The following is a 10,900-nucleotide window of genomic DNA, read 5'->3' as shown; positions in this document are numbered from 1 at the left end:
GTGTTGGACAAGTTCGATGTACGTGAGATTTATGTAATTTTTTCATCTGCAAAGTGGAAAAACAAAAAGCAAAAGAAAAGAGACGAGAATAAAAAAATGGAAGCTAGCAAAAGAAAAGGTGTAAGGCAAATTCTAGCTGCTCTCCGCGGAGGTTCAGCTCGCAGAAGGAGAGACCATTACCTGCGGCTCTGATTTTCATGATGTACCAATAATCACGAGGCAAATGCTCTAGACCAACAAGCAATCCTCAAGGAAAATGAAACATTAGATGCTGTCCAGAGGAATCCTTAATTTCATAATATTTTATATATGAAAAAAGAAGAGAAAAACATTGTCAGGTTCCAACATTGATGCTGAATCTTATTGGGCCACGCAATTTGCTGTCATCTACTTCACTGGAAACCTTCTAGCAGCAATCTTTGAGAGCAAGAGTTCGTTCCTTTTCCTACTTTGTCTTTTCATGGATCATGGTAGAAGAACTCAGTATTCTCTCTTTCAACGCTGCGACCCGCCTTTTATACTCTACAATTTAACCACTGGATAATGTCATTCATTATAGTCTCTCGTTCTGGTTCGAAGAGGAGATCATGTAAGAGCCCTTCAAATAATTTGATTGTTTTGTCAGTTGAGGAAGCCTCTTCATACAGTTTTTGAGAAGCTTGAGGATCAGTTACAGTATCATCAGTGCCATGGAGAACAAGGAACGGAACACTCAATCTGTTCATATTCTGCTGCAAGTAGGATGTAATTCGAAGAATTTCATACCCAGTTCTTACTCGGATGGATCCAGTGTACACCAGCGGATCTGAATACTTAGCCACCAGCGCCTCTGCGTCCCTAGAAACTGGCATGCCCTTCTTATTCGCAATACTAACTTGGTATCTTGGCAATAGAAATGAGATAACTGGGGCAAGTACCTATAATAGGCAGAAGAAACAAGGACATGAAGAATTACCATGCTCATTGGCTTACTCAGCATTTTTAAATCATGCTGCTGTTACTTGCAGCATTTGACAATGTTACACCATGTTCTTCATAATTTCAAAGAAGAAAAACAAAGAAAAAGAAAAAAAAAATGATCCTGGAAGTGGGATAGGAAAGAAGATGTGACTTACGGAGATTCTTACCACAAAAATTGGATGAGATGGCTGGACGCCCACAGCCGGGGAAGTCAGGACAATGCCTGCTACTTGGGCTTCAACCTTAGGATCAAGTACTGCCTACAATTAACCCAAAAAGGTGAGAGTTTAGCAGGAACCGGAGTTTAGCAGGAACCAATCAACAGTGGCAAGTATATTTCTATTTTTATTTGAGTAAAGATGCAAGTCATCAACAAATGACCATAGAGATTAAAAAGAAAAAAAATCAACAAAATCAATATCAATATATGATTCAAAATATTACCGGAGAACTATCATTCTTTACAAAACTTACTTTAAGAATAATTGCTGCACCCGTTGAGTGCCCGAAGCAAAAGCATGGGAGCCCAGGATTTTCAGCAAGAACCTTTTCAAGGAACATTTTCTGTAACAAGTTGGGGAGAAAAATGAATACAGTTTAATACGATCCAAAATTTACTTCTATATATTTCTGTAAATGAGCCTTACAACATACCATATCAGTAACAGCATCATCAAGACAATGAACATATGCATGCAGCCCATCACTTCCACCATGTCCTGCAGATATGAGGAGCAGATAAACTTAAATTAAAACAAAAATAAAGGTGATCAGAAATTACTATAAACTACTGAGTTAGATGAGAAAGCACTAAGAAGTGAGATCTGAGGAAACAATAGAAGTGAACCATCAAACAATGGACCAGAAAAAGATAAAAGCAAAGACATAAATTGCCATTTAGAAAAGAAAGTTGCACACAGACACGCATGACAAGGGGGAAACAGAAGGTTAGCTAGGAAAGCAAATTTCCGATTACAAGTACCAAGTATGCTTCCAAATAGAGCAGGAAGGGTTGAGGGGGAACCTAATCTTGGTTGAGTTATCACAGATACTGTTTCAGAGATTGATTATTTGACGCATATGCTAGCATGCTGCAAGGTGCAACTTTGGTAGAAGACAGTGTTTCTTCCTTTGACATTTACTGGGGAAACTTTCATGTGCTGTGATAATTCATCTAAAATACAAATCTGATTTGCCAAAATCAAGAGGAGAATATTGTCAAAATCCATACTTTTCGTAATGCTACGTTTCAAAAGGTCATATAAAACAGGAAGAGAATCTTTTCGAATCTTGTTTATTCCAAACACTCAAAAATAAGCTTACTTAGTATGACGAGCTCAATATGTTACTTTATGGCACCAATGGGCTTCCCAATAGAAACACTCAAGCCCTGCAACATCCAAATATAGATGCATTGTTGAAGAAAGGCGTCTCTAGACTATGAACAAGAATATATAGAAGATAATCTGTAAAGGATTATCTGAAGGGAGGAAGACAAGACTAAATTGATCGTATATAAAGTTCTTTTAAATCTGATTTTACACCAGCAGGGAAAAAGTACAGAGTAAACAAAACTAACAGAAACAACCAAAACGCCTTAGAAGAAAATAGAATGGCTATTACCGTTAGAGCATTTTCTTCTGTGACAAATACTATGCAGCCCTTTTTCTCTGTCTCTAGTCAGCAATCCCAATGATGGTATAAAAGCATGATGCTCTGGCAGAGAAACTTATGTCTAAAGATGAAATGTACTTGAATTTTTGTAATAAAAGAAAACACTTTTTAAATTCAATCTAGCTCATAAATCTGAGACGGGACCTTAAATAGTCCTTTGCTGATTAATGGATTGATTGGAGCCAGACAGTTGGATCATTGTGGAGTCACAATGGAAATGCAGGTGATAAACAAGAGCAATCTATAACTCCATGATGCTCAGGCTTATAAAACATGTTTACCACAGAGATAATGAGCAGGCAGCAACATTTTTGCAATTCAAAAACTTCACAAAATATAGTTGAAATCATCATAAAATGATGAAGGCTTTTGCTTTTCTATATTTGTCTTTGTGTCCATGATGTCTGTTCCAATGGTAAGAATTCATTCTATTTCTTTTATTTTCGCCTTTCTTTTTCCAATTCTTTTTGAAATATATTCTCTTTCCATTGATGTGATATAATATTTTAGACACTGTGCTTGAAGAGAAACATTGACTTGACTAGGTTCACAAAGGCAACAGGGAAAATATTTTAAGGGCACAAAGAAAACTCTAGGCACGCAACAAGAAAATGTCACTACTGAAAGAGTGGCCGGCAATGTTTGATCACTTGTGATAATGGCGAACAGAAACACTACCACAAAACACACGCATGCACTAAATATGAGGGATCTTGAAGTGTGAAACCAGAGAGGTAGAATGGAAGACATTCTTCGTGGTAAGAATTAGCAAGGAACCTGTCATATGGCTTCTGATTTTCATTATAGTCACTTGTATGAAATGATAATTCTATCGAAAGAAATGGTAACTGAAAGAAGAAAGACAAATAAATGAAACACAAAAAATGAACATAAATAGAAGACAGAATTTTGGGACAAGCAGAAAGTGATTTTAACATTGCGCATACGAAACTTAAGCTCACCAATCCAATCCATTCCATAGACCTTCAATCCATTCGCATTAAGTTGCTTTGCAAAATCATTGTATCTGCCACTGTTGTGAAAAAAAAAAATTAAACATCCCAAGCAAAAGATAGGAAAAGCTATGGAACCAGTTGAATATGACCTCCAGAATGGCATTAGATCAAAATAACAAACCTGTGTTCATTCAGACCATGCAACAGAACAACTAGTCCCCTGGAAAAGGGACAAAATAACATCACTATCAAAATTAATAAAGTGGGAAATTTTAACTTTAAAATAAAATTGAACCAAAAATCAAGAATTTAAAGAATGTAACCAATAAATTAACTACAGAAAGAGCCATTGAAATCGGAAGGAGTTGGTAGAAATTGCAGAAGCCTGTAGCTTGAAGGTAATAGAAAGAAATATTTTTTATAATTTATAGAACATAACCAAAAAGGATTTGTAATAACAATTTTTCAACATTCAGTATGTAAAATATGAAAAGGAAAAGAAATGATTATAGAGGAAATAACACAAGTAAACTCTTATCCCACTAAGCATCACTGTAGCAAATGTGCCCAACATCACTAATGTTTGGCGGCATCAATGTCCACATCATATTTTATTTATTTTACATTGAAAGAGGACAGATCGAGAGCCTAATGTCCAATATCTAAGGGTTTCAGCTAAGAAAGCCCTGATGAAGCCTTGCCCTGATGAAACATTGCTTAGGTTAGACTTACAGCAGTTGAGTAATTGATGATCAACTAGCACCAAACAAGATTGCTTCCAAACTTGAAGAAAGCACATGCATAAAATAAAACAAAAAATATTGAAATTAAAAAAGAATTGTACTTATTTGATTTGATAGTTCGGAAGTAAACAAATATACACCTGGAAATGAACTATGTAGACTATTTATTAATGCAAATCCCAACAAATTAATCCAAGTGCAGGAGACTTGGATTAGTTGCTGAGTTGTCAAAGGATCAGTGTGAACCTAACACATCTAATTTAAGTTTATTTAATGGAAAAAATTTCCATCAATTTAAATAATTGTCCAGTTAGCACCAATTGCTTAAGTAAACTAACTCCATTACTGTCATCAAAACCCACCTTAACCTACAAATTTCAATCAAGTCATCTAGACAAACACTCTAATACCAAAATCTAAAAAAGTGTTGGCCTCCAGCAATGTAATTTATCTCTACAGCATAATTTACATATAGTGACAAGGATATTCTTGTCTCAGTCTGATCAAAATTCAATGTTTTTATTATTTTCTCTTAGGATTTTCATTTGCTTTTTCCAGTTTCTGTTGGCATCATGGTCTGCAGCAGAATTTAACAAATTCTGGCACAAATTTTGCTTTCTCAGGCATTTAAACAGAACATGAATTCCTAAAGTTGAACCATGCATGAGCATGTTGTTTTACAAACTACGCACACTAGTATTAAAAGCATGTTGTGGATCAGTTTTCCCTTTCCAAAATTCAATTCAATAGGAATATATGCCAAATGATGAGTTTCTCAATATCTGATAAGGAAACATTTGACAATGGCAGAGATTATTAAAAATATTCTCTTCTTTGCAACTGCCATTCCATAAACATTCACAGAAAATCACAGGCAAGAAATGGTAGGGGACCAGAAGGGCAGAAATAATCAAGAAAAAACATATCGCTTTTACTAGGGTATAGAAATGGGGACAAGGTTATTTCTTTTAATCCATACGACACACATAGTTTTAACCACTAGTTGACAATGATGATATGGATGTCTTCCAGAATATGCCTTCCAAAATATCCACTGTCATTGGAAACTCAACCATGTATGCACTCTTCTGTCAACATATTGAAATAAGGACATTTCTCCACAGTTTTCAGATGCCTACCTCTTTAATTCTTCCATTTGAAATTTCTCGAGCATAACATCCAGATGAATCAAAGATGCAGAAGAAGCAGAATTCTATGCAACAACTTGTTAACATTACTACATGCACTCACCGAAAAATCCATCTCATTGTCAAAAAAGCAAACCCGATTTTTTAGAAATAAAATTAAACTGAAAACATGCCATTAACATCCATTTAAACAAAAGTGGCCAGATACTAATCATTAATCAAGTCACATTTATTTAAGAAAAAAACAGAGAGTAATACGAAAATCTTAAACAAGGAGGGAAAAATTAATCTAAAACTGACCTGACTTTGACAGAAATCGGAGTCCACGACTGAGTGAATAATGCCTCGCCTCTCGCATTAACAAACAGCGAAAACTCCCTCACCGTGTCGTCATCATCGTCCTGAACCACCCTCCGAATCGCCAGTGCCCGCCTAGCCGCCGCCTCCTGGTCCACAGTCACCGCCCCGCTTCTCCACGGCACCATCGCCGCCGGCACCCTCACCACCGCCGACCCTTTCCTCCCACTCTCCTGTTTCTCATCCTTTCCAACTTTCTCTCCGGAATTGATCGCGACGGCGCGCTTTTGTCCCCGGAATGGCAGCAGCAGTAACAAGACGATGGCGTTTACCAGCATCATCAGGCTCCTCAAAGCACGTAAGGAGAAGAGAGCGTTTATACGGCCACTCGCGCCCGACGTAAACGGCTCCACCGCCATTGTTTTAGTAGTGGTTGAGATCAAGGGATTGAAATCCTTGAATCGGCTCTTTGGTTTGTAATTTGTTTTGCTACAAACGTATGTTTTCACTTGAAAATGGGAATGTTTAAATGGAAATTTTTGAAATTTAGTTTCTCTGGGAATTACAATCGTTCCAGTTGTTGAACAGATCATAAACGGAGAGAAACCAAATCAAATGGAAAAACAGAACAACAATCGTTAAATACTATTTCTCCTGTTTTTCCCTATATTTAGTTGTCTTACGGCTCAATTCGTGTATAGTTGGAAAAAAGCTTCCACCATAATTAGATTAGAGCAGAGCCAACAAAAAAAAATTAATAATCCAGGAAAGTAAGAGCTTTGGTTCCCGGAGAATGAAGGCAAGGCAAGTGAGACAGAATATATAAATATGATAATATAGTATTAATAAACAGAGGAACTTTTATTTCTGTGCTTATCTGTGAGAATTTCCGGGAGAGAAAAGGGAGGTAAAAATCAAATTTAGTTTGTTTGTTGTTCACTATTTCCTAGTATATAAAAATAAATGGAAAAAAAAATGTGTTTTGGAACATAGGTTAGGCCGTCAGGCGACAAAGCCACTCCGTTTATCTTTCAAACTGACGGTTCTAGAAATTACAGGTGGATAGGAACAAACCGAAAGGCCAAAAATATATTCTAGTAAGTAATAAGCAAAAGAAAATGGGATTAGCCAAGATTCAGGTGACGCGTGCCCACACGATAATAAGAAGCACGTCCCTTTATGCGGCGAATTGGCGAAAAAGTCTAGCAAAGAGCAAGACTGCCTGATAGTGACAAGTGGAAATTAGGGAATCTGCGGTAATGCTCACTTGGTGCCACGTGTAAGTCTTGGGTTTGAAAAATCAGAAAGGAAAACCCTTCAGCCAGTGCCTATGGTTTGGGGTGAGCAACATAGGATCACGTTAGTTACTCATTCGAATTAAATACGTTTGCGATAAAATGATTTGTTTAATTCATTCATTAAGTTAATTAGTCTAAAATATTTAGTTTAATTGTTTTATTCGATAACTGAACCAAATCAATTAAAAATTAAATTTGTTATATATTAATATATAATATTATTATTTGTAATTTTATATAAAATATAATATATATTTAATATTTTTAATTTTTAATTACTATTTATTATATTACATTCTCCACTTTTGACTTTTTTATCTTTATTTTTAACCACCCGTCTTTTACTTTTTCTTTTCTCCTCACCTAATCACATTTTCACATTACTCTTTCTTTATTCTTTTAATTTTTTTTTATTTATACATTGTAGAGATATTAAGGATTAAGATTATAGATTTCATTTCTGTTATTAACGATTGATGAGTGACGAGGCTAGAAATGCATTCTTCACACTTTAATTGAAATAAATGTTAAATTTTTATGATTTTTTACGTAATTTTTTATTTTTAATCTTCTTTTACTTTATTATCAAAAAAATTTATACTAATTATATTTTTTTATATTCTTTTAATTGTTAAATAACATGTATGAGTGAATGTGAAGAGCCAAGTTGTGGAAGAGATTCAAGTTGATAATTTGCTATGGTTAATGATCTTGTGTTAAATAGTTTTATTTTATAGATATTAATTTTATTATCTTTGACTGTTTGTTATGTTGAATCTTGAATGCTAATTTGATGGTTTATGTAAAAAGCATGATTTTGTGAGTGAAGGAACAAATACTATGTTTTTTTATATTTAGATTATTTATATGTTTTATAATTATAGATAAAATTTATAAGTTTTAATATTATAATTTATAAAAAATAAAAAGGATAAAATTTTGATCTATTAATCTAAAATTGACCAAATCAATTTAATATTTGATCAATTTTGATCAATTTTTTAAAATAATTTATCCATTTGACATTTAGATATGATATACCAAACTAACCAAGCTACCCAATTACTCACCTCTAGCTATAGCTAGTGTCCCCTCTCTCCATTGTTTAGTGTTTTGTATCACACAAATTATGCTGCCCGAGCTTACACCTCTTATAGTAAACTTTTAAGAACAAGCAGCTCCCCTGCACATTTTGCTCACCAAAATAAAATTTGACCCCGTTAGTTTTATAAAATTAAATGTTCACCTTATTAGTTTTATAAACTTTTATTTCAGCTTGGAAACACTTTAAAACTTCTCATTTAAGGTTCTGATTGTTTGGAACTCATGGAAAATACTTTTTGAAAATAATTTTCGTTATTTTTTTCAGAAAAAATTAAAAAAGTATAAATGGAAAAGAATTTCGAACGAAATTAAACCTATTGATTCAGACAAATCACCAAAACTCAATACAGTTTGAAATCCAACCTCCTCGGCTTGTAACTTTCCTTTTGCAGCCACCAGGAAAGCTCGGAAGCCCCCATAAAAGCCTTCTCCTTCTCCATCATGTTCGTCCTCAAGCTTCAATGTCCAAGCTAAATAGCTAATCTTGTTGAAACATGCCCCAAAAAGGCACACGCCAACCTCTTCCAAACTCCTTCGACTGAGTCTAAGGGAATAAAAAAATTCCCTTTTTATGCTCAAATATTGCTATTTGGCTCTTTCAATGTATTTATTTTCATGGTTTCTTATGAATTTGAAATTGGGGTTTCATGTATTTTGAAAAACTTTGCTTGATTTGGGTTAAAATGATGATGAAATGTTGAGGACAATAGAAATGTAAATTGTTGAATAAGATAAATGACAAAACTCAAAGGTTGGAAATAATTGTTTTTTCTAGAAAATATATTTTTAGAAAAAATTTTAATTTTTAAACGTTGTTTTCTGCAAAGCAGACGGAACTAAGTTCCTAAAAAAAGAAGTAATAGATAAAATCGTTGAAATACTTTGATTTCAAATGAACAAAAATCACTTTAGAGGTCTTAACAAATCTAACCATCACCTAAGTTGCTTATCTTAATACGTCCTGTTTGGAACCTAGTTATGTTACGATAGTTAGAGGAGTAAATCGTTGATCGATAACATATTAAGTTGAAAATTTAAAGATTTAAAGATGATGAGGGTTTATAAGATGGTAGAAACTTTTAAATGTTTATCTAGATCTCAATCTAAGAAATAAAATTTAACAAAAAATAAGATAAGTAGATTGAATTTTTCAAATTTTGAGTATATATCTTTCATAATCGTTAAAGCTTCAACTCACAGATACCGAATAATATATAGCATAATATCTAAAAAAAGTTCCTATATTATTCAAAAAATTCAAATAAACCCTTGCATTTTTGTTGCGTTCAATCAACTTTCTGTATTTTTTTGAATCAAAGAAACCCTTATACTTTTATTTTGAATTAAATAAGTCATTATACTTTTATTTAAAGTCAAATGAGTCCTTATGATTAATAATTGACTTAATTAAAATGTCATTTATCATTGTATGTTATAAGGTATTAATGTGACATGCTAACGTATTATAATTGATTATGATGTGACATGTTAATATATCATAATTAATGATGACGTGACATGCTAATTTGATATGATAATATGATCATATGTTATTTTTCACCCTCCACATTAACACTATGTCAGTGTCATATGAATATAAAATGACAAGTGACATTTTGACTAATGATAATTAATTAATCATTAGTTATAAGAGCTTATTTGACTTAAAATAAAAACATAAGGACTTGATTAAATACAATAAACAAATAAGAGTTCAATTTTCTTGAATAGTTTAGAGATTTATTTGAACATTATGCCATAATATATCAATTTTATTGTGTCAAAGTATTAGACCATTGATAGAACACATTTGTCATCTAAATTATGTGGTAGAAAAACATTTATAGAAGAAAATCTAGAAGTTAAATAGAATAACAAAACCAAAAACCATAATTAATAGATCTCACAATTATCATAGATCATCACTAATAGATCCTAGGTTAGAACAAAAGCCAACCAAGAATGTAACAGTCTACATTCTGAGCTATGACCGGTGCATGGGCCCAATGGGCACAGCCCACTAAGCCCAAGCAAGCCTCTTTATGTGATCTTGTTCATTATTCTATCAATCATACATCATCATTTCTAAAGCCACGATTCGTAATTCTCAACTATGAGTACTTCAGTAATATGCCATGGCAACTAAATACATATATTTGTGTTTTCCCAAAATAATGTCATCCATTGCCAACTCACGATGGCATCATCAATCAAAATATACATATTTTGTTTGCAAATAATTCTTAACAATTCACATCTAGTATACAAGTACATATGTAAAAGATCCTTGACTACTAGCGGAGTGACTTTGGATACAAGTACTGCTATTGAATGCTATAGTACCTACCAAAAGGTGAATATAAATGGACACCTCATGTGAGACCTCAACCTCTATAGGCTTGTAACTAAGTATAGATGTAATAATATGAGCTAGGGGTAGTTTCGTTATTTTCTCTAATAAGCTTTCAGAAGAAAGTTTTATGATATTTTAAGGCTTAAATGGGTATAAGACTGCATAAATGATGTGTGCTGATGAAAACACGAAGAAAACTAGAAGTTTCAACAATTTTCATAACAGGGGCAAAATGATCATTTTTCACCTCGGGTTAAAATTTTAAGTTTTTATGAACCTGAGCATGTTTAGACCATTATGGATATTGTCCCAGTGTTAAAAGAGCAAAAAGATTGCATAAAAGATTGGAGGAGAGTAAGTTAATTGG

The 10,900-nt window shown here is 33.4% G+C and overlaps 1 protein-coding gene across 1 annotated transcript; it reads right to left on the bottom strand.

Annotated features, from left to right (window-relative positions):
* On the bottom strand, nucleotides 248–6,653 carry LOC18604452 (monoglyceride lipase). Its single transcript, XM_007036944.2, has 7 exons — nucleotides 5,782–6,653; nucleotides 3,772–3,810; nucleotides 3,597–3,667; nucleotides 1,615–1,679; nucleotides 1,435–1,524; nucleotides 1,128–1,220; nucleotides 248–917 (listed from the first exon to the last, which is right to left on the bottom strand). Exons 1-7 carry the CDS (start codon nucleotides 6,369–6,371, stop codon nucleotides 516–518), a joined length of 1,350 nt encoding a protein of 449 aa, XP_007037006.2. The 5' UTR covers nucleotides 6,372–6,653; the 3' UTR covers nucleotides 248–515.

This window comes from Theobroma cacao, chromosome 3 (assembly GCF_000208745.1).
Source record: "Theobroma cacao cultivar B97-61/B2 chromosome 3, Criollo_cocoa_genome_V2, whole genome shotgun sequence".
Taxonomy (NCBI): domain Eukaryota; kingdom Viridiplantae; phylum Streptophyta; class Magnoliopsida; order Malvales; family Malvaceae; genus Theobroma; species Theobroma cacao.
Note: the sequence above shows the minus strand (reverse complement) of the source record. Positions and strands in the feature narration are given on the sequence as shown.

Excerpts from the sequence above, each read along its gene's own strand:
- LOC18604452 (XM_007036944.2), bottom strand. The coding sequence starts at position 6,371 with ATGATCTGTTCAACAACTGGAACGATTGTAATTCCCAGAGAAACTAAA. Across the intron at positions 1,525-1,614 it reads ATGATGCTGTTACTGATATG|AAAATGTTCCTTGAAAAGGT; the intron begins GTATGTTGTAAG and ends AACTTGTTACAG. Across the intron at positions 1,221-1,434 it reads GTGCAGCAATTATTCTTAAA|GCAGTACTTGATCCTAAGGT; the intron begins GTAAGTTTTGTA and ends GGTTAATTGTAG.